Source organism: Ranitomeya imitator, chromosome 2 (assembly GCF_032444005.1).
Source record: "Ranitomeya imitator isolate aRanImi1 chromosome 2, aRanImi1.pri, whole genome shotgun sequence".
Classification (NCBI taxonomy): domain Eukaryota; kingdom Metazoa; phylum Chordata; class Amphibia; order Anura; family Dendrobatidae; genus Ranitomeya; species Ranitomeya imitator.
This window is the reverse complement of record NC_091283.1, coordinates 172,577,859-172,602,731: the sequence shown is the minus strand read 5'-3', so window position 1 is coordinate 172,602,731 and position 24,873 is coordinate 172,577,859. Positions and strand designations below refer to the sequence as shown.

Genomic DNA, 24,873 nt, shown 5'->3' with positions numbered 1-24,873 from the left:
GGGAAATGCAGCTCGGCACTGCAGTGTTCCGCACACCTGAGTGGGAAGGAGCATCACTGCCGCACTACACTAATCCTGGAGCTCCACATCTTCTGGGGCAATCGATCACAAAGTGACAGCATTTGCAAGTGATAAGCCAGTGGTTTGTAAGATTAGAATGCCACTTTAACTGTGCAAAATGAACACTGTATTAAAAATAAAATGTATATGTATATATATATATATATATATATATATATATATATATATATATATATATATATATATATATATATATATATATATATATATATATATATATATATATGTGCTGGAAGCACCCCAGTAATATATATTGGCAACAAGTGCTCGACTTGCCTGCAGCATCACAATACAAAAATAGAAGTATAGCAAGACACCTACTGAAATAAATGAAAAGTCCAAACAATACATGGACATGCCTGACCCAAAGATAAAGATGCTTGCTAAAGCCACTCTTTGCTATAGTTAATTGATGAAGATCCCCAATGAAGGACCCCCTACTAGTAACCCAGAAAGCACACTACATGGTATATGCTCAATCAATTAATTAAGTAATTAATTAATATATAACATAACCTAGACTGGAAAGAAATAATCCAATACATACTGCAAACTCCTCAGGAGTCACTTTCAATACATCGAACACCACAGCATCATAGCTCTTGTTGGCGTAGTCGGAACTATGTCCATCCAATGAGTCCGAGCTGCTACTCCCCTATGAAAAAAAAAGTTACATAGTAAAATAGGCTAAGAATAAAACAGAAGTCATCATTATACTGCAAATCAATTGCTTCCCTTTAAACAGAAATGTTAAAGTTCCTGTAGGTACTCATAGTTTCATAGCGATGTTCACACATTGCGTCTTTGCGGCTTTTTGTGCTACTTTCTTTTAATGCAAATTTTAAGCTGCGTTTCACAGCACCAGCAAAGTCTATGAGATTTCAGAAAACTCATGCACACACATTGGTTTATTTCTCTGACTGATTTCGAAAATTGCTGCGGTTTTGCAGACTACAGCATGTCACTTCTTTCTGTGTTTTTTCAGTATATTTGCAGCATTTTATCACCCATAGGAAACAATGGGTAAGTGCAAAAAAGCAGTAAAAACACAGCAAATAACGCAGGTATCAGTTTCTGCTGCATTTTTTGTGCAAAACCATGCTTTTTTGGGGCCACTAAACTTTATCAACATACACAAGAGGCAACAAAAACAGCAATACAACGCAGCAAAAACACATCAAAACCTGCTTTGTGTAAGCAGCTTCCTTACTGTCAAGAGAGCAGGTTTTTCCTGCGGGGGGAAAAAAGCAGCAAAAACTCAAATGTGTGCACATAGCCTTAAGGGGTTAATACATTGCATTTCAGACATTCTCTTTGCTTAGTAAATGTACCTATTTTTTCCACATTGCACAACCACAATTATATGTTCTTCCATACTTTATTTCATTTGTTAAATTGTCACATTATTTTCTCATTATCTACAGTTGGAAGGACTTCTGGTTAAAGTTCAGTCTTTCTGAGAAAACTTTAAAGACCATCAGGATTTCTACAAAACCATATAATTAATGTAACAAATAGCAGATTCCATGGCAGAAGCTATAGGCGTTTATAGTTGCTTACATAGAAAGAGGCCAAGGGTGTCCAATCCACCAGTCTAATACATCATTTGCAGTTTTATTATAGTAAAAGCATGCATACACATGGTGCGACGAACGATGTTTTTGCCAGTATAGATTGCTTCGGCCAACGTCAGTCTATGTCTGTGGGGTTTTTAGCCCTAATTATGAGCAAGCACCATTCAAGGATTTTGCAAAGCTGGATGGCAACTCTGAAGCTTAAATATCGGCTATGGATGTGGTCTCTCAGCTTTCCCGGACATTGATTAATCTATGAAAAGAATATTACCAATATATAAATAGCTAAAATTATTTGCGGGATTATTAATGAGGTCAGTGGGTTTAGGGGCTCTTGCACAAAACAGATGGGATATTGCTGTAAAAGGAGGTGGATTAGATGTCTTACTCAACCCAGAATCACATCTGACTCAGTGCCATATTTCTTTCTTTATAAATAAGTTTTCCCAAAAGTTTTTTTTGACTGGGAACATCTACATCTTAAACCATCAAATTTACTGGAATTTACATTAGGACACTTGGTAAATCCCACCGCTGTCAACAAAGTGAAAATCTTGTAAGGTTGGCTGTGGCCAGGAATGTAAATCAAAACCTTTTCACAGTTATGCAACATTAATTTGTAGACAGACTGCCCTGAAAAAAGAAGGCTCTGTACACTGACACCCAGAGACAGAAGGGTGATTAAACATACAATTTGAAGAAATTACCCAAATGATATGTACCAGGGAGAGATGATTGAAAAGCATATATAGATCCGTAACCTTGCATCATAGGTTCTCTCAGGTGACAAGCCAATAAAGTAATGCATTGTAAATGGGCCTGGCTTGTGACTAGCGGTAAATTATACAGAACAGATTTACACAACTTTATGTGTGTCAATAAGCACATTCATCTTTTAGACTCTTTGCTCGGTATTGAGAGAGAGGCATATTCAGAGTCAAGAAAGTTTTATGACCAAGATGAGGTGGGGGAGGGGGGATTCTTAAGACATTTTCAAGTAACGTTCCAAATTGATTTCAGGTTTTAAATCCAATATTATGTTTCTTAAGCAATGTGACATAATGATACCGAAATTGCAAGCAAGTCATAAAATTGTGTAACGGATTATACCTAACAGAAATCAGCACCTAAGTTTTTATCATAAAATTTAGAGATGAAAAATCCAATTCAAGCTCCGCTTATCCAACATCCATTCCAGTCCTCGATGGCACAGGTCTGGCATCCTGGGTATCGCTGATTGTTACATGGCGTGGTGAGCTGAAGCTTTTACTTATACCTCTTTGGGGTAGCTACAATATTTTGAAGCCCTTTTTCCTATTTTTTAGGGAGTTGTGATGACCAAAAAATGTTAGTTCTGGAACTTCCATTTTATTTTTACAATTTCAAGTCCATAAGGGTTGAATAATTGTATATTTTGATAAGCCAGACTTGTACAGATTCTTTTTTTCTTCTTTAGTTTTAGGCTGTGTGCACACGATGCAGATTTGGTGCAGAATTTTCTGCATAAAATCTGCACTAAATCTGCATCTCCTGGCAGAATCCGCAGGTGCGTTTTTTATGCGTTTTTTGTGCGTTTTTTTATGCGTTTTTTGTGCAGATTTTACCAATGGATTTCTATAATGGAGGGGTGCAGAAACGCTGCAGAACTGCACAAAAGAAGTGACATGCACTTCTTTGAAATCTGCAGCGTTTCTGCGCAGATTTTTCTGCACCATGTGCACAGCTTTTTTTTTCACATTGATTTACATTGTACTGTAAATCACAGTGCAGTTCTGCAGCGTTTCTGCTGCAGAAAAATCTGCTGCAGTTCTGCACTAAATCTGCATCGTGTGCACATACCCTTAAACTGTAAAAACAGAGTGAATCAAACTTCTTTTTATATATCTATATACATAATTGTCTAAGGGGTACTTCCGTCTGTCTGTCCTTCTGTCGGTTATTCGTTCGCTGATTGGTCTCGGCAGCTGCCTGTCATGGCTGCCGCGACCAATCAGCGACGGCCACAGTCCGATTAGTCCCTCCCCTACTCCCCTGCACTCACTGCCCGCCGCCCACTCCATAATCCCCTCCACTCACACAGGGTTAATTGGCAGCGGTAACGGCCCGCAGTGTAACGCACTTCGTTACCGCTGCTATTAACCCTGTTTGTCCCCAACTATTTACTATTGATGCTGCCTATGCAGCATCAATAGTAAAAATATGTCATGTTCAAAATAATTTAAAAAAAAAAAAACCTGCTATACTCCCCCTCCGCCGCTTTTCTCTCTCCTCGCCACGCTCCCGGGACCGCTCCATTGCAAGCGTCAGCTTCCGGTGAGGTCCCATCCCAGGGCTGGTGTGCGACAAGGACCTGCCGTGAAGTCACGGCCATGTGACCGCAATGTCATCATAGGTCCTGCTCACACCAGCCCTGGCACCGAAAGCTGCCGCTTGCAATGGAGCGGTCCCGGGATCGTGGCGAGGAGCGGGAAAGGCGGCGGATGGTAAGTATAGCAGGACTTCAACGGGCTATAGGGGAGTATATCTTTATATATTTTTTTAAGTCTCTATACTACGTGGCTCTGTGCTGGCCAATATACTACGTGACTGGGCAATATAATATGTGGCTCTGCTATATACTATGTGGCTGGGCAATATACCGTACTACGTGGGCTGTGCTATATACTATGTGGCTGGGCAATACGTGGCTGGGCAATATACTACGTGGCTGGGCAATATACTACATCGCTGGGCAAGATACTACGTGGACATGCATATCCTAGAATACCCGATGCGTTAGAATCAGGCCACCATCTAGTATATATATATATATATATATATATATATATATATATATATATATATATATATATATATATATATATATATATATATATATATATATATGTATATATATATATATATATATACACACACACACACACACACACACACACATACAGAGAGAGTTTTCAAACATTTATATTAAACTAGATGGTGGCCCAATTCTAACGCATCGGGTATTCTAGAATATGCATGTCCATGTAGTATATTGCACAGCCCACGTAGTATATTGCCCAGCCACGTAGTATATTGCCCAGTCACGCAGTATATTGCCCAGTCACGCAGTATATTGCCCAGGCACGTAGTATATTGCCCAGGCACGTAGTATATTGCCCAGGCACGTAGTATATTGCCCAGCCACGTAGTATATTGCCCAGCCACACAGTATATTGCCCAGCCACACAGTATATTGCCCAGCCACACAGTATATTGCCCAGCCACACAGTATATTGCCCAGCCACGTAGTATATTGCCCAGTCACGTAGTATATTGCCCAGACACGTAGTATATTGCCCAGACACGTAGTATATTGCCCAGCCACGTAGTATATTGCCCAGCAACGTAGTATATTGCCCAGCAACGTAGTATATTGCCCAGTCACGTAGTATATTGCCCAGACACGTAGTATATTGCCCAGCCACGTAGTATATTGCCCAGCCACGTAGTATATTGCCCAGCCACGTAGTATATTGCCCAGCCACGTAGTATATTGCCCAACCACGTAGTATATTGCCCAGTCACGTAGTATATTGCCCAGTCACGTAGTATATTGCCCAGCGACGTAGTATATTGCCCAGCCACGTAGTATATTGCCCAGCAACGTAGTATATTGCCCAGCCACGTACTATATTGCCCAGCCACGTAGTATATTGCCCAGCCACGTAGTATATTGCCCAGTCACGTAGTATATTGCCCAGTCACGTAGTATATTGCCCAGTCACGTAGTATATTGCCCAGGCACGTAGTATATTGCCCAGGCACGTAGTATATTGCCCAGGCACGTAGTATATTGCCCAGGCACGTAGTATATTGCCCAGGCACGTAGTATATTGCCCAGCCACGTAGTATATTGCCCAGTCACGTAGTATATTGCCCAGCCACGTAGTATATTACCCAACCACGTAGTATATTGCCCAGCCACGTAGTATATTGCCCAGCCACGTAGTATATTGCCCAGCCACGTAGTATATTGCCCAGCCACGTAGTATATTGCCCAGCCACGTAGTATATTGCCCAGCCACGTAGTATATTGCTCAGGCACGTAGTATATTGCCCTGCCACGTAGTATATTGCTCAGGCACGTAGTATATTGCCCAGCCACGTAGTATATTGCTCAGTCACGTAGTATATTGCCCAGGCACGTAGTATATTGCTCAGGCACGTAGTATATTGCCCAGCCACGTAGTATATTGCCCAGTCACGTAGTATATTGCCCAGCCACGTAGTATATTGCCCAGTCACGTAGTATATTGCCCAGCCACACAGTATATTGCCCAGCCACACAGTATATTGCCCAGCCACACAGTATATTGCCCAGCCACGTAGTATATTGCCCAGTCACGTAGTATATTGCCCAGTCACGTATTTTGCCCAGCGACGTAGTATATTGCCCAGTCACGTAGTATATTGGCCAACCACGTAGTATATTGGCCAGTCACGTAGTATAAAGCCCAGCTACACATGACCGTGACGTCATGGCAGGTCCTTCTCGCGCAGGCGTGCAGGACCTGTGATGACATCGCGGTCACATGACCGTGATGTCATGGCAGGTCGTTGGCGCGCAGGGCCTGTGATGACGTCGCGGTCACATGAACGTGACATCATGGCAGGTCCTTCTCCCATACCATCCTTGCCACTGGAACCTGCCGCTTGCATGGAGCGGTCACTGGAGCGTCGCGAAAGGTGAGTATATAATGATTTTTAATTTTTTAAATTATTTTTAACATTAGATCTTTTTACTATTGATGCTGCATAGGCAGCATCAATAGTAAAAACTTGGTCACACAGGGTTAAAAGCGGCGGTAACGGAGTGAGTTACCCGCGGCATAACGCGGTCCGTTACCACTGGCATTAACCCTGTGAGCGGTGACTGCGGGGAGTATGGAGCGGGCGCCGACTGCAGGGGAGTAGGGAGGGACTAATCGGACTGTGGCCGTCGCTGATTGGTCGCGGCAGCCATGACAGGCAGCTGGCGAGACCAATCAGTGACTTGAATTCCATGACAGACAGAGGCCGCGACCAATGACTATCCGTGACAGACAGAAAGACGGAAGTGATCCTTAGACAATTATATAGTAGATTATTTTCCAATATATATATGCTAGCTATTGAACCCGTTCTACGCCCGGGTGGCAAACATTTATATTGGTATATGGTTTCCATCCTGGTATGTGCTGCTTCCTGCGCCCTAATCTTGTCATGTGCTGCTACCATCTTGCGCCCCCATCCTGCACCCTCATCCAATTTGTAAGGCAGCACCCCCTCACAGGCAGTCACTGAAGTATAAGGCAGCAACCCCCACAGACAGACTGTAGTATAAGGTAGCACCCCGCCCCCACAGGCAGACAGTAGTATAAGGCAGCACCCCCCACAGGCAGACCCTGTAATATAAGGCAGCACCCTCCACAGGCAGACCCTGTAATATAAGGCAGCATCCCAACACACAGGCAGCCCCTGTAGTATAAGGCAGCACCCCGCCCACAGGCAGACCTTGTAGTATAAGGCAGCACCCCCCACAGGCACACTCTGTAGTATAAGGCAGCACCCCCAACAGGCAGACTCGACTCTGTAGTAAAAGGCAGCACCCCCCCCCCTACACAGGCAGACCCTGTAATATAAGGCAGCCCCCATAAAGAAAAACAATAAATAAATACTCACCTCTCTTCTTCCTGGTTCCTGAGATGCTTCCGCTCACCTCCGGACTGCGAGCGCCGGGTAGTGAAGTCATCGCGCCCCCTGTCAGTGTCGGTGTTGGTGACATCAGATGCTGACAGGGGGATGATGGGAGAAGGAGTGCAGCGCTCCTTCCCTCATCAATGCGGTCATCTGCATCGTATAGATGCAACTACAGCTGACCCTGCGATGACAGGCACTGCCCCCCCACCTGCTCAGGGGGCCCACAGCGTCCGGGCGGCAGAGCAGGGAGATCTAGCATGTCCCTGCTACTGCTGATATGCCCCAATAGGGAAGGAAGGCTGAGGAACCCCGGTGAACACTGCAGAGACGAGCCAATATGTCCCTGGTTCTGGGTATCACAGCTCTTACCCATGTCCTGTGACCCTGTTGGTCCTCCCGGCGCTGCACTCCTCTGAACAGATGAAGAGACTGCAAGCCCGAGGCTTCAAACCGCCGGGAGCAGCCAGTCTAAGATGCGACCCAATCTGTGCAGTGGAAGCTGCAAGTGTGATGAAGCGCCAGGGAGATAAAAATGGCTGCCGGGAATCTAGGAGGCGAGCTCGCGATGAGCCAGAGGAGCCAAGAGCGTGGGCGGCGCAAAGTAGGCGGAACTACCGGGTTGCGGCCTAGACGAGGCCGAAGCTGGGGCCCAAATTTGTAGGCACCAGCCAGAGTACACTGAAATCGCCTTGGGGATGGTGCACGCTACAGGAGCCCTCCTGCCGATAGAAACTCAGGCCCCCCACTTACCGGCGAAGTTGCTGAGAAACCACCGGAGATCACAGGGCCCGGCTTCCCAGCTACAGGTTAGCTGCTGTGGATGGTGCAGGAAGCCCTCCAATCACCATCCCTTTGACAGGCGAAGGAGAAAATAAAATTCCTCTCTCAAAGTTTTTGCTGGCGATCAAATGTCATGTGCCCGAAAATGGTACCAATTAAAACGGCAACTTATCCCGCAAAAAACGAGCTCTCACATGACTGTGGGCCAAAATATGGAAAAATTATAGCTCTCAAAAGGTGGTGATGCAAAAACGATTTTTTGCAATAAAAAACGTCTTAGTTTGTGACAGCAGCCAAACATAAAAACCTGATGTATATCTGGTACTGCTGTAATCGCACTGAATCAAAGAATAAATTCGCCTAAGCACTTATACCGCACGAGGAACGGCGTAAAAAATAAATATAACCAATTCTTCACCTGCTGTTGATTTTTTTCATTCTGCCTCCCAAAGATCGCAGTAAGAACCTCTGGTGGAAGATTCCCTATAATGTGGCAGATGGACGCACTGTGGATGCCATAGGACTTGTGATCTGGCACATAAAAGTGCCGTCTGCCACAGTTTCTTGCACTTCTGAAAAGAAGGACATCGTTGAACAGAGGCCAGCTGGAGTCCAGAGTTACTCTGCTGCCTCATTATAGTGAATGGATCCCTCGGGGGTTTCACTTGAATCACATCACTTAGAGATTTAGATGGAAACCCCCAAAATAAGTGGTCAGCGTAGAGCGCCGGATAACTGTAATTCCTAACGTTATGTAAAATGTTCCCAATAAAAGCTTAAACTCAATTCACAAAAATAAGCAAGCCCTCACTCAGTTCTGTCATCTGTTAATGTAAATATAGGGGGTTTCCACATTACTGGATGCATGAAGGCTCAGTAAAAAAGAAATTCATAAAATTCTCTGCTCTCAAATCCAAATGCCCCCTCCCTTATGAGCCCCACAGTGCACCTAAACCAAATATTGCGTCCATTTGCTGCATTTCTGAAGCGCTGAGAGCTCGCCTAACTTATGGGTGCATGTCTCCAGAAGCATGGGCTGGGCATAAGGCACTGGTGACTATAATGTACTGGTTACTACAGAGTACTCGTCACTACAACGGGAGTTTGCAATTTACACTCGGCAACATTCATTGCTGCTTGTTTCTGGAAAATAAATACCCATGAAGTAAAAAAATCGACATTACACCTATAGATAAATTCCCCAAGGGGTATAATTTACAAAATGGGGTCACTTGAGGAAGGGGGGATTCTGCTCTTCTAGCAATTAGGGGCTCTGTATACGGAGTTTGCAAACTGTTCTGGCAAAGTCTGCAATCCAGGAGGCAAATAGCACTCCGTTCCTCCGGAGTCTCTCCGTATGGCTAAGTAGTACTGTACAGTCACATATGGGGTATTGCCACAGTCAGTAGAAATTGTGGGCCAAATTTTGGCATCATTTTTACCCACTTCTTGTGTGAAAATGTAAAATCTGGGGCTAAAACTAAATTTTGTTGCTAAAAATGTAGTTATTTTTTCTTTACTACCCCAATGGTATAAAATTCTGTGACATACCCGTGAAGTCAATATGATCACTGCATCCCTAGATGAATTAATTGAGAGGTGTAATTTGTAAAATGGGGTGACATAAGCGGGTTCTGCTGTTCTTGCAACTCATTGGCTTTCCCAGTGGGTCATGGCACCAGCAAACCATAACAGTAAAATCTGGCGCTCCTTGCCTTCTGTGCTTTGCACTGTGCCTGAAAAATATTTCCTGATTACATGTAGGGTATTGGCACACTCAGGAAGAAATGGACCTCACATTGTTGTAAAAAAAAAAAAAAAAATCAAGATTAGCCCTTAGAAAAATTACAAACTTGGGGCTAAAACAACATTTTAGTGGTAAAAAAGTAATTTATTCTTTCTTCAACGCTCAGTGGTATAAAATTTTTTGAAGCAGATGTGGTGTCAATATGATCACTGCACCCCTAGATGAACTCACTAGGGAGTGTACTTTGTAACATGAGTTCACATATAGGGGGTTTCTGTTGTTCTGGCACCTCAGGGTCTCTGCCAATATGACATGGCACCCTCAAACCATTCCAGCAAAACCTAAGTTCCAATATGGTGCCTCTTCCCTTCTGAGCTTTGCACTGTGCCTTAAAAGGAGTATGCCCCCTCATATGGGGTATCGGCATACTCAGGAAAAATTGCACAACAAATTGTTTGGTGCAATTTCTCCTGTTACTCATATAAAAATGCTAAATTTGGGGCTAAATTAACATTTGTTTGAGGACAATGTGATTTTATTATGTTCACGGCTCAACGTTAAGCTTCTCTGAAGCATCTGGGGGTTCAAGGTGCTCACCATGCATCTATATACATTCATTGAGGGGTCTAGTTTCCAAAATGGCGTCACTTGTGGAGGGTTTCCACTGTTTAAGCACGTCCGCTAATTATTCCAGGAAATTTTACTTTCAAAAAGTCAAATAGTGCTTGTTTCTTTCCGAGCACTGCTGTGCGCCCAAACAGTAGTTTTCTTCCTCATATTGAGAATTTGCATGCTCAGGAGAAATTGCACAACAAATTTTGGGATCCATTTTTTCCTGTTACCCTTGAAAAAAAATGTTGGTTCCAAAATTGTGCTGATGTAAAGTAGACATGTGGGAAATGTTACTTATTAAGTATTTTGTGTGACATATCTTTGTGATTTAAGGACATGACAATTCAAAGTTGGAAAATTGTGAAATTTTCACCAAATTTTCATTTTTTCACAAATAAATGCAAGTCATATCAAAATTGTTTTACCACTATCATGAAGTACATTATGTGACGAACAAACAATCTCAGAATCACCGAGATCCGTTGAAGCGTTCCAGAAGAATTGTAAAAATTGGCCTGGTCATTAACGTGCAAACCACCTTCAGGTGTAAAAATCCTCCATTATAAGGACCAAGACATTATACTAAGGAAATAAAGGGAGAAGCAAGACATTAGACTTGAAGGGGGAAAAAAGTGTCTTTTTTCCAGATTTCTTGGTGAATGTCCAGCGCAAAACAACTATGTTCATAGACATTAAGAGAGTGCAACACCGGCGCCAGTGTCCCTGCATGGTCCCTCCCCTTCCTCCCGGCAGGAACGTCGACATAATCACCGCCGCTTGGTGTAGTCTATTTTCCTGTCGCAGGTTCCAGCTCCCAGGGCCTGTGCAGGTCTCCCAGCAGCGCTCAGAGGGCATGTGCTCCCCACTTCTTAAAGGTGCAGCACACATTCCTGGAAATGCCCCCAGCCAATAGCTGGGAAGCATTAAAGGTTTATTCCCATTCCAAGATCCTATCCCAATATGTATGTAGTAGGTGTAATAATATTAGCAAATACCTCCAATTAGAAATAAGTAGTTTTTCTGATTTGCTATGTCTTTTTCATCATGTGCAGGCATTGCAGGACCTTTGGTGCCATGACTCAAGAATCAGTGTCAGCTATCCTGACATTTGGGTCAGCTGCTGCCATATTGTGGAATGCCCTACAGTGGTACCCGGTGGCTACTTGCAGCTCAAGCCCAACTCCACCTTCAGGGTGGAAAGCAGGTGGCCACTTGGCCAAGACCCTGGCATAGTGGGTCCATGATTCACCAATGTCACAGAGTGCTGGGATTACAATACAGGTCCTTCTCAAAAAATTAGCATATAGTGTTAAATTTCATTATTTACCATAATGCAATGATTACAATTAAACTTTCATATATTATAGATTCATTATCCACCAACTGAAATTTGTCAGGTCTTTTATTCTTTTAATACTGATGATTTTGGCATACAACTCCTGATAACCCAAAAAACCTGTCTCAATAAATTAGCATATTTCACCCATCCAATCAAATAAAAGTGTTTTTTAATAACAAACAAAAAAACCATCAAATAATAATGTTCAGTTATGCACTCAATACTTGGTCGGGAATCCTTTGGCAGAAATGACTGCTTCAATGCGGCGTGGCATGGAGGCAATCAGCCTGTGACACTGCTGAGATGTTATGGAGGCCCAGGATGCTTCAATAGCGGCCTTAAGCTCATCCAGAGTGTTGGGTCTTGCGTCTCTCAACTTTCTCTTCACAATATCCCACAGATTCTCTATGGGGTTCAGGTCAGGAGAGTTGGCAGGCCAATTGAGCACAGTAATACCATGGTCAGTAAACCATTTACCAGTGGTTTTGGCACTGTGAGCAGGTGCCAGGTCGTGCTGAGAAATGAAATCTTCATCTCCATAAAGCATTTCAGCCGATGGAAGCATGAAGTGCTCCAAAATCTCCTGATAGCTAGCTGCATTGACCCTGCCCTTGATGAAACACAGTGGACCAACACCAGCAGCTGACATGGCACCCCACACCATCACTGACTGTGGGTACTTGACACTGGACTTCAGGCATTTTGGCATTTCCTTCTCCCCAGTCTTCCTCCAGACTCTGGCACCTTGATTTCCGAATGACATGCAAAGTTTGCTTTCATCAGAAAAAAGTACTTGGGACCACTTAGCAACAGTCCAGTGCTGCTTCTCTGTAGCCCATTTCGGCACCTGTAGCCCATTTCCTGCACACGCCTGTGCACGGTGGCTCTGGATGTTTCCACACCAGACTCAGTCCACTGCTTCCTCAGGTTCCCCAAGGTCTGGAATCGGTCCTTCTCCACAATCTTCCTCAGGGTCCGGTCTCCTCTTCTCATTGTACAGCGTTTTCTGCCACATTGTTTCCTTCCAACAGACTTACCATTGAGGTGCCTTGATACAGCACTCTGGGAACAGCCTATTTGTTGAGAAATTTCTTTCTGGGTCTTACCCTCTTGCTTGAGGGTGTCAATGATGGCCTTCTTGACATCTGTCAGGTCGCTAGTCTTACCCATGATGGGGGTTTTGAGTAATGAACCAGGCAGGGAGTTTATAAAAGCCTCAGGTATCTTGCATGTGTTTAGAGTTAATTAGTTGATTCAGAAGATTAGGGTAATAGGTCGTTTAGAGAACCTTTTCTTGATATGCTAATTTATTGAGACAGGTTTTTTGGGTTATCAGGAGTTGTATGCCAAAATCATCAGTATTAAAACAATAAAAGACGTGACAAATTTCAGTTGGTGGATAATGAATCTATAATATATGAAAGTTTAATTGTAATCATTACATTATGGTAAATAATGAAATTTAACACTATATGCTAATTTTTTGAGAAGGACCTGTATTCCATTGTTTTTCCTGCTAAATTAAGAGTGGTGGCTCTGGGCACTACTACATTTTTTCAATCTCCCAAGGATGCCCTTACATGGATGGAAACTCATGAGCGTCAGACTCAGCAAGAACTATGTGCTGGAAGAGATTTAGATTTGGGAGTTTTCTGTCAGAAGAAGTTTGAAAGAACTTTGATTCTTGGCTTAATGCATATTTGGACTGGATCCTTGGCCCCTTCAGTGGATGTTATTGTAAAATGCCCCAATGGCTAGAGTAAGGGCCAATCGGGCTATATCTGATCTTCCTGAGTTATATAGGAGTACCAGGCAGGGCTGCACTTTGTCACCAATGCTCTTCGCTCTTGCAATAGAGCCATTAACCTGTATTATTAGACTGCACCCAGAGATAGTGGGGGTTTAAATATGTAAATAAGGAGGAAAGGATTGCGTTACTTGTGATGACCTGTTATTATTCTGTGATAACTCTAATATTTCCCGTCCAATTATAATGGACACAGTTGAGAAATTGGGGCTATTCTCAGGCATAACGATAAACTGGTCAAAGTCTGCTTTACTCAACAAAGATGTTTTAGCTCTGGGTGTTTTTTAAAAATATTCCAGTGGTTTAGAGCTTGTTTGCTCTTTATACTGAGGTATTTCAATATATAGCAAAAATTATGTTCATAGGCTGAACCTCATAGGAGGAAAAGATGACAAAGACGGGCCCTCAGTAGGTACCCTGGCTGCCATCATAACCCATTGGCACCCAGAGTTCCCTGAGCACACTAGCAATCAGACCATTTAAATGTCGTTATCAAAGATTTACATTTAAAGGGAATCTGTCACTCCATTGCTGTAGATAAGCCCACGATGTAACCTGAAAGATAAGAAAAACAAGTTAGATTATATGCAGCCAGGGGCGGTCCTGATTCAGTCCGGTCCGGCGCCTCCCATCTTCATACGATGACGTCCTCTTCTTTGTTTCTTGTTGCGGCTCCTACGCAGGCGTATTTTATCTGCCCTGTTGAAGGCAGAGCAAAGTACTGCAGTGCGCAGGTGCCGGGCCTCTCTGACCTTTCCAGGCACCTGCGCACTGCAGTACTTTGCTCTGCCCTCAACAGGGCAGATAAAATATGCCTGTGCATGAGCCGCGACAGAAAACAAAGAAGAGGACGTCATCGTATGAAGATGGGGGGACCCGGACCGCGAAGCCCATCAGACCGGACCGGGACCGCCCGTGGATGAGAATCTAACTTGTTTTTCTTATCTTTCAGGTTACATCGGGGGTCTATCTACAGCATTATAGAATGCTGTAGATAAGCCCCTGATGGCGGTGGCATTACCTTATAGGCCTAAAATGGGGTGACAGATTCCCTTTATGTGGTTAAACAACAGCGATAGGAGCTACTCCAGTTCCTCTTCTTACTGTATAACAACTACGGCATCTGCCGGGTATTGTGTGGGCTTACGCCATCTGTCGGGTGTTGTGCAGGCTCAGTTGTTGAGTTTTAATGATTTCATAATATCAGGAGTTTCTCCTTCTGTATAGTAGATATTTGTGAAAGTTTGAGGGATTTACCAACGCTCTAAAATAATATTTCCACCCATCAAGCCTTTGGTTAACTTAACCTTTATCTGACCTCGGACGGGATAGTACGTCCGAGGTCAGATCCCCTGCTTTGATGCAGGGCTCCGCGGTGAGCCCGCATCAAAGCCGGGACATGTCAGCTGTTTTGAACAGCTGACATGTGCCCGTAATAGGCGCGGGCAGAATCGCGATCTGCCCGCACCTATTAACTAGTTAAATGCCGCTGTCAAACGCAGACAGCGGCATTTAACTACCGCTTCCGGACGGGCGGACGGAAATGACGTCATCGCCGACCCCCGTCACATGATCGGGGGTCGACTATGTGTCAGGATGGTAACCATAGAGGTCCTAGAGACCTCTATGGTTACTGATCACCGGTGGCTGTGAGCGCCACCCTGTGGTCGGCGCTCACAGCACACCTCCATTTCTGCTACATAGCAGCGATCAGCAGATCGCTGCTATGTAGCAGAGGCAATCGAGTTGTGCCTGCTTCTAGCCTCCTATGGAGGCTATTGAAGCATGGCAAAAGTAAAAAAAAAAAAAAAGTTAAAAAAAAATGTGAAAAAAATAAAAAAAATATAAAAGTTTAAATCACCCCCCTTTCGCCCCAATCAAAATAAATCAATTAAAAAAAAATCAAATCTACACATATTTGGTATCGCCGCGCTCAGAATCGCCCGATCAATTAAAAAAAAGCATTAACCTGATCGAAACGCCAGAATTACGTTTTTTAGGTCGCCGCGACATTGCATTAAAATGCAATAATGGGCGATCAAAAGAACGTATCTGCACCAAAATGCTATCATTAAAAACGCCAGCTCGGCACGCAAAAAATAAGCCCTCAACCGACCCCAGATCACAAAAAATGGAGACGCTACGAGTATCAGAAAATGGCGCAATTTTTTTTTTTTTTTTTTTTTTTTTTAGCATAGTTTGGAATTTTTTTTCACCACTTAGATAAAAAATAACCTAGTCATGTTAGGTGTCTATGAACTCGTACTGGCCTGGAGAATCATGATGGCAGGTCAGTTTTAGCATTTAGTGAACCTAGCAAAAAAGCCAAACAAAAAACAAGTGTGGGATTGCACTTTTTTTGCAATTTCACCGCATTTGGAATTTTTTTCCCGTTTTCTAGTACACGACATGCTAAAACCAATGATGTCGTTCAAAAGTACAACTCGTCCCGCAAAAAATAAGCCCTCACATGGCCAAATTGACGGAAAAATAAAAAAGTTATGGCTCTGGGAAGGAGGGGAGTGAAAAACGAACACGGAAAAACGAAAAATCCCAAGGTCATGAAGGGGTTAAAAAATGTATTTCTTCCAGCAGACATCAATCGATTTTACTTACCCGTAAATAAAAGACCTCTGCTCCTACAAGCCTTGGAACTAGCTGTGATAAATGGCTTTTGGTAATAATTGAAGACCTGGGTTGTTGTCTTTGGCTTGACTCGTAGACCCTTTTCAATGCTCAAGTCTTTAATATTCATCAGTTTTTGGTTTTGTTGCTTTCGTCTTGCCAAAGACAAGGAGGTAGCAAATAGAGAATCCATAGAAAAATGATCATTTTGCCGGCTCTCCTGACCTGCCCACAAACTTTGGCTCAGAGCTGTAACCTTCATGCAAAATCCCTCATTACGATGTCAAAATTATCAGAAGTTTCCAGCTAAAGAACTTTGTACGTTTCCAACCACATCAATAAGAACAGTGAAAAAAGTGCATCAAAATTATGAAAAGCCAGCAACAGCTATGAGAGATATTACAATAGTTTAACATCAAAGAGGAAAAATACCAAAACGAATTCTATTCCAAAACAAATAATTCTGTCAGGAAAAAAGCTGCATAAAAATGCGCATTTTTGCCCCCTTTTGGTCTGCATTTTCTCCCATTTATGAGAACCGGTGAAAATGCTGCAAAATCCCTGAAAGAATTGACCTGGCTGTTGAATTAAAACCAATGCAAATCTGCAAGGAAAAATAAGCTATATGTGCATGACATTTCAGAAATCTAATTCACTTGATAGTAAAATGCTACTTTTTTTGCGGCCAAAAAGGCAACATGTGAACATTCCCTAAGATGTATGAAGCAGTAAAGGATCAGAATAATAAAAAATGTGACAAGTTGTGGTTCTGAATGATACCATTCACTTTACCATTGTAATGTAGCGGTAGCACCGTACGCAGTGAAATGGCAGTGACCCAAGCAAGCTCAAAACAAAACGTTCCTTTAATTTGTTACTTCACACAGTCCATTAGAATACATAATACACGGCTTTAGCTTCCAGTCCCTAAACAGGCTTTCCTTTGTCCAGTTTCCCTGGGCGACCGCACACCAGGACCAAGTCTCTTTACTCACAAAGTGCACAGCACGCCGTATCCTCCGGACCGCAGCCAGGTAAACAAAAGACTGCCCGAGACACAGGGTGTCAGTCTCTTTGGTTCCTGTTTCTTTTGTTCCTCTTGCCCCTGTGTTGCCTGACACAGGGAGTGCTCTGCAGACAACTGATCTATCCACTTCCCAGACCAACACTGACACACCTCCCGCTATACTACAGGGCTGTTAATCAGTCACTGCTTCACCATTCTAATCATAGCTACACCTGTGACAACAATATGCCCTCATGGCCTCACTACGCCTCCGTGTGCATTCTGGAGAGCACAAACAGTGCCCCCTAGCTGTAACAGGGGTCACTGCCTCACACCATATAATTTACTGAAAACTGATAGAAAAAATCCAAATAGGGTGGAATTGAAAAAAACAAACCAACAGTTCCGCCATTGTTTATTTTGGAGGGGGTTGATTTTACGATGTTCAGTTTACACTAAAAATTAACTAGTAACTTTTTCAATGAGTCAGTACAGATATGGCGATATATTTTTTGCTTTTTTTCCCTTACTATCTAAAGATAAACTTTTAAAAACTGCACTTTGTTTGCCAAATTCTGAGAGCCGTAACGTTTTATTTTCGGTTAACAGAGTTGTATCAGGGCTTGTTTTTTTGGCTCTAGTTTTTAGTATCACCATTTTGAGGTCCATATGACCTACTGATTTCTATTTCCGATATTTTTTTGGGTGATGGGGCATGACCAAAGTACAGAGATTTTGTCATCTCGATTTCTTTTTCCCTTCAGCATTTACCATATGGGACAAATATTTAGATATTTTAATAGTGTGGGCAGCAATAACAAATGTTTTTGCTGTTTTTTTTACACTTTGCTATATAGCGTGACAGCAGCATTTGAAAGGTTTCAACATGACACCTTTCAAATCTAACAGCAATTAGCACCCAACATGGCATGACTAATAACGATAGGATATAACTAAATATGTAATCAATATCCTACGGATGTGGCATATATTATTAATTATTATTATTATTATGAGAGTAAAAACCAGTGTTCTACTCAGTTTTTTCCCAAAACTACTTGCACAGAATTGAAAATTGGAAAAAAAAATGCAAAATTAACTTAAAAACTTAAAGGCGTTCTCTCCTAAAACAATTTATCCGAGAAACAAATTTCCTTCTCATTCTTGAGTTTTCAGATGATGTTTGAATCAAATGTGAGAAATTATGTGTTTCCAGACATGTCAAGCATTGTGAATTTGTATGACTCGCGTGGCACAGATTACTGAAGCCGAGTTCGAATCTCGGCTTCAGGAAAATGGCCGCCGCGATGTCCATCTGCGCACGCGCGGCATCCCGCGGCCATTTTCCTGAAGCCCCGGGAAGCAGGAGACTCCATCTGCGCACGCGCGGCCTCAGGAAGATGGCCACGCCCACCGAGAAACCGCTGAATAGCGGCGAGCGCGCTCTTTTTCGACAGCTGCGCAGTGCATTCGGCACTTGCGCATGCAAGAAGCACTACGCCACCAACGGGAACTTAAGCAAGATGTGGGGGAAAAACAGCGCTGTGACCACGTCCATCTGACCTGACCAGCCTGATTGACAGGCAAAAAAGGACACTTTTGTAAGGTATTTCGGCAGCATAGGTAGGGAATCAGGGGACAAAAAAATACCCTATTGTAAAGCACAGCTCAGGCCCTATTTAACGGTATTTTTATCTCCTACTGAATAAACGGGGTGACAGGTTCCCTTTAAAGAGATAATCATTCAAACTTTGAAAATTGCTAATTTTTTTACATTTCTCTGAAATTTTTGATATTTTTTATAAATAAACACAAAACATATTGACCTAAATTTACCATTGTCATAAAGTATAATGTGTCCCGAAAAACCAATCTCAAAATCACTGGGATTTGTTGAAGCGCCCCAGAGTTATTACCCCAAAGTGACACTGGTCAGATTTAAAAAATTTGGCTCCGTCACTAAGGGGTTAATAAACACCACGGCCTCTCTGGGACTTGTCAAATTGTGCAGAGACAGTTTGCATTGACATTAAGACTGCCCAGTTTCATTATAGAAAGATTACCTCATACAAAGGAGAAAAGGCCATTCCTGAGGTCTAGCTCATCAGTTCTGGTATTGCCAAAAATATCAGGGGCAACTACTGCTCCTGGTCACATAATTAGTCTCTTCATTGCTATTTTTCAGCATTCACTCTTTAGTACACCAGTAATACAGATGCATCTAATATACCGATTATTATAAAAGGTTGTCAGTAGATTAAAAAATGGTGAGGTCAACACACTATTTATTGGGCAAGTCTGGCAGTGCAGTGAGTAAATGCTTTGCATTGAGCCCCCCTGGGATTTCTACTAACTTTTTAAGTTTTCGTTAATGAAAATGTTTTTCCTGTTAGCTGGCATTTTTTTTTTTTTTTTTTTTACAGTAGAAGGTCACTTTAACCAAAATGATTTGGTCTGGGTACAAAAAAATACTGTTGACTATACTGAAGAATAATATAGAAATGCTAAATTAAAGGGAACCTGTCACCCCCAAAATCGAAAATGAGCTAAGCCCACCAGCATCAGGGGTTTATCTACAGCATTCTGTAATGCTGCAGATAAGCCCCCGATGTATCCTGAAAGATGAGAAAAAGAGATTATATTATACTCATCCAGGGGTGGTCCGGCTGCAGTGGACATCGCGGTCTGGTCCGGGGCTTCCCATCTTCTTACGATGACGCCCTCTTCTTGTCTTCACGCTGCGTCTCCGGCGCAGGCGTACTTAATGTGCCCTGTTGAGTGCAGAGCAAAGTACTGTAGTGCACAGGCCCCGGGAAAGGTCAGAGAGGCCCAGCCCCTGAGCACTGCAGTACTTTGCTCTGCACTCAACAGGGCACATTAAGTACGCCTGCGCCGGAGCCGCAGCGTGAAGACCAGAAGAGGACATCATCGTAAGAAGATGGGAGGCCCCAGACCGGACCGCGATGCCCACCGCAGCGGGACCGCCCATGGGTGAGTATAATCTAACCTCTTTTTCTCATCTTTCAGGATACATCGGGGGCTTATCTACAGCATTACAGAATGCTGTAGATAAGCCCCTGATGCGGGTGGGCTTAGCTCATCTTCAATTTTGGGGGTGACAGGTTCCCTTTAAATCTTTGCTAACCCTCTGATTAGACTGATTAGAGAGGCATGCAGCAGATACCCCCTTTACTTGCCATGGTACAAAAGCAAAAGACAAAATTGCCAAATGTAGTCAACATATGCCTGGGAGATGTCTGATCAAACGGCTTAGCTGTGGGGTGAAGATATACAGTTGCACCTGAGCCCTATCACCTGAGGGCCCATTCCAAGCTCTTTAAAAGAAGAGGCAGAAGCGCTAAGAGTGGAGTACAATAAAACGTCTATGGGCCCATACACTGCTCTGCATGTACAGTCGTGGCAAAACGTTTTTGAGACTCACAAAAATTTGTAGTTTCACAATGTTTGCTGCTTCATTGTTTCTAGATCGTTGAATCAGTTGTTTATGCAAAGACTCTGGTCTGCGGATGCTGTACTGTTGGCATGGCACACAACTTATAGCAGCATAAACTTTTCATCATTGGAGTATTCTTCCAGATGTCTCAAACAGTCTGAATGGAATTTCATGAGACAAAATTAAGGGAAGAAAAGGGATTGGACAGCAGAGGTCTGGGGTAAAGTTATATTTTCTGATGAAGCCCCCTTCAGACTGTTTAGGGCATCTGTAAGAATGATCGCTTAAAGATGAAAAGGTAAGTGCTAGGTCCTGTATCATGAAAACAGTAAAGTATCCTGAGACCTATCATGTGTGGGTTTGCTTCTCATCCATGCAGGGTGTCAATCACAATTTTGCCTAGGAGGACTGCCATGAATAAAGAATGGGATCTAAACATCCTCCAAGAGCAACTTCTCTCATATATCTAGGAGCAATTTGGTAATGACCAATGCTTTTTCTACCATGTCATAAAATCAAAGTGATCGCCAAGTGTCTCAGTGAACAATACACTGAATTGTTGGGTCTATGGCCAGGAAAGTCCCTTGTTGTCAATACTCAAAAAAGGGAGAGGACAAACAAAATCACAGAAATTGTGATAAACGCCAAGCATCAATAAGGTAAGAATAGGCGGTCATTGTCAGGATTTGGCCCAGAAGCTCATATCCACCTGCCAGGCCAAAGAGCAGAAGTCTGGATATTGAGTCTTTGCATAAACTTCATATATTTGTAAATAAAAAGGTAGGAAAGATACATATCTTGGTACCGTGTTAGCCAGTAGATAGAAAAATATTTAGAATTGAGAGTCCTCAGTGGTTGATACTTTTTAAGGCTAACTGAAAAGATGGTAACAAATTGCAAGCTTTCGAGACTACACAGGTCTCTTCATCAGGCAAAGACTAAAAGAAATTCTGTAGAATCACATATTTATGCACAACATAGCACAGAAAAAAAAACAACAACATGGATAAGACAGGTGACATGAAGCAGAATTACCATGAGTGATAAACAGTTATGTCCATAAATATTGGACCAGTTCTTAGATAAGGAATGTTTTATTGTCCTCTGATTGGGGTCTGGTTCTGTTGTGATGACCCCTCATAGTCTGAGGGGCAAGTTCCTTAGTTGATGTAAAAAGACATAAATCCATGCGACACATTCATTCCTGCACTAAGAATGTCAAAGGTCGTCATCAGTTTATATTCTCATACTCTTCTCTCTTAGATTTGAAGCTACCTTTTAACACAAGTAATTTCATGTCCATAATGCTATGATCCATTCTTTTTTCTCTTATTGTGTGGAGGTGAGAATTCATTCTTGTTCTAAGCTTTTGCCCTGTCTCCCCCACATACAGAACCCAGTTGGACATTTAGTACAAATAATTAGGACCAGACCAGAGGACAATAAAACATTCCTTATCTAAGAAATGGTCCAATATTTATGGACATAACTGTTTATCACTCATGGTAATTCTGCTTCATGTCACCTGTCTTATCCATGTTGTTTTTTTTTCTGTGCTATGTTGTGCATAAATATGTGATTCTTCAGAATTTCTTTTAGTCTTTGCCTGATGAAGAAACCTGTGTAGTCCCGAAAGCTTGCAATTTGTTACCATCTTTTCAGTTAGCCCTTAAAAGGTATCAACCACTGAGGACTCTCAATTCTAAATATTTTTTTAATAAAAATGTAAAAACTTATGAAACGCTTTTAATTGTACTTCAGTAACCATAAGAACACTCGATTAAAAGATCTAACATCTATGACGGAGTAAACAGAGAAAACACAAATTTGTGTCAATCTCAAAACTTTTAGCCACGACTATACTTATTACTTCTACCCCTTGGTTTTGAGTGATTGGTGGAGGTCTCACAACTTATACCCCCAAGAATGAACAGTTCTATACAGGAACTACAACTTATAATTATTTATAAGCTTAAACCCTTACCGACATCCGGAAATCAGCCCATCGGTGACCCCCCCGTCAGGTGTTCCTCTATGGTTGTCACTGCCGGATTGCGATGAGAACAGCCGGGTGGTCGGCGCACATAGCAAGTGAGTAATTCTACTACATACAGGTGATCTGATTGTCGCCTGTATGTAGCAAAGCCGATCGGGTTTTGGCAGCTTCTAGTTTAGTCTCCCTTGGAGAATATTGAAGCATGCCAAAAAAAAAAAATGTTTTTAAAGATATATCAAAAAATAAAGTTTAAATCACACCCTTTTGCCCCATTCAACATAAAACTATACAAAAAAATAAAAACAAAACATACAAGCTTGGTATCGCCGCGTTGAGAATCGCCTGATCTATCAATAAAAAAAAGGATTAACTTGATCGCTAAACTGCGTAGTGAGAAAAAAAGTCAAAATGCTAGAAATAGGGGGTTTTTTGTCACCGCGACATTGCATTAAAATGCAATAATGGGCAAACAAAAGATTGTGTCTGCACCAAAATGGTATAATTAAAAACGTCGGCGCGCAAAAAATAAGCCCTCACCCAACCAGAGATCACGAAAATTGGAGACGCTACAAGTATCGGAAAAAGGCGCAAAATTTTTATTTATTTTTTTACAAAATTTAGATTTTTTTTCACCATATAGATAAAAAAAGAACCTAGACATCTTTGGTATCTGTGAACTTGTAATGACCTGGAAAATCATAACGGCAGGTCAGTTTTAGCATTTAGTGAACATAGTAAAAAAAAAAAAAAAACAAAACAAAAAACAACTGTTGGACTGCACTTTTTTTGCAATTTCACCGCTCTTGGAATTTTTTTCCAATTTTCCAGTACACGATATGTTAAAACCAATGGTGTTGTTCAAAAGTACAACTCATCCCGTAAAAAACAAGCTTTCACATGGCCATAGTGACCGGAAAAAAAAAAAAAAAAAGAAAATACTTATGGTCATGAAGGGGTTAAGTATCCTTTCAGAGGAGGCGACTGCCAAATGCATGGCCAGTCTACACTGAAATGAATTGTAGTTCTAAAACCTCCAAATGCTTTTTCAACATCAAGAAGTAATTAGATAAACCAGTTTAGACATCATGAGAAAAAAAAAAGCATGTTACTAGCACATGTAAAAGAATATTGGATGGAGTAAGTGAGATCGACCACTGACTTTATATTTCCCTTAATAACAAAAAGCTGTGAAACATTGAGAGGTGACCAGGGAAAATATTCCATGTTTCATGGGAAATAAATGCTTAAATGAGATGTGTGTAAACAGTCATAAATATAGCACATTAATAATAAAGTAATACTACCCACGGCACTTAAAAACATAAATACAGCTCATAAATCATTTTAGTTTTGGGCTTTGGCTGGCAGTATTTTGCTCATTCAAATGCCAAAGCAAGCTTGTATGAATGTTTTCACGTGGAGAAACAACATGTCTAGATAAATATGAGCCCGTACCTCAGGAGTTGGGGAGGTGACTGTCACACTGGCCATAAGGCCATTTCTCTTATACATACTCCCCTACGAGGCGCTGGGAGATCAGCTCAGCCTCAGCTGTTGATGGACTGTGAGAATCCGGGCTGACCTGCACAGAAAAAAAATACAAATCATTAGTAAATGAAAACTCTGGTCTCTATGACAAATCGATAACTCTCCTGTACGCCAGCTCTGAATTTAGACCCACAACTGAAGGCCCTGGCCAATGATTTTCCCTCCCATATGGACATCAATCTGTAAAGGACCCCTATACATATTAGATAGCTCTCTCCCTCGATTCCGCCATACACAGGAATACTCGGCGGAGTGCACCTGTATCCTCTATGGGAGAGTTTATCTACCAGAGAATGTTTTTTTTATTAACCAAGACTGTTTAAAAATGTGATCTTTTATTTTATCTGCTTTAAATAAATAATTAAAAAGTTTTCAAAAGTACAGATGACTTCTAAGCAGCAGTTTCCTAGCAGAACCAATATGCATCCAATAGAACTGCAATTTGGGGGGTTGTTGCACTGTCTATTGCTTGCTGCAGAATGAGTTCACTGAAAAAACATCAGTGAGCTTGTTTTGACAAGAGAGTTTATTACTCTTTTCTCTGTTCTTCAGTACTCCTGAAAGGAGTTGAGGAGCTCAGATAAAG

General features: G+C 42.2%; 1 protein-coding gene across 22 annotated transcripts in view; it reads right to left on the bottom strand.

Moving 5' to 3' along the window:
* RALGPS1 (Ral GEF with PH domain and SH3 binding motif 1) overlaps window positions 1–24,873 on the bottom strand; it is a 953,479-nt gene that overhangs the window by 717,623 nt on the left and 210,983 nt on the right. For all 22 annotated transcript variants that reach the window (XM_069748007.1, XM_069747990.1, XM_069747991.1 and 19 more), the window contains 2 exons: window positions 24,195–24,321; window positions 629–736 (listed from right to left, as the gene is read on the bottom strand). In XM_069748007.1, the coding sequence (XP_069604108.1) occupies window positions 629–736; window positions 24,195–24,251 (165 nt within the window). In that variant the 5' untranslated portion in view covers window positions 24,252–24,321. The remainder of the gene's footprint in view (window positions 1–628; window positions 737–24,194; window positions 24,322–24,873) is intronic.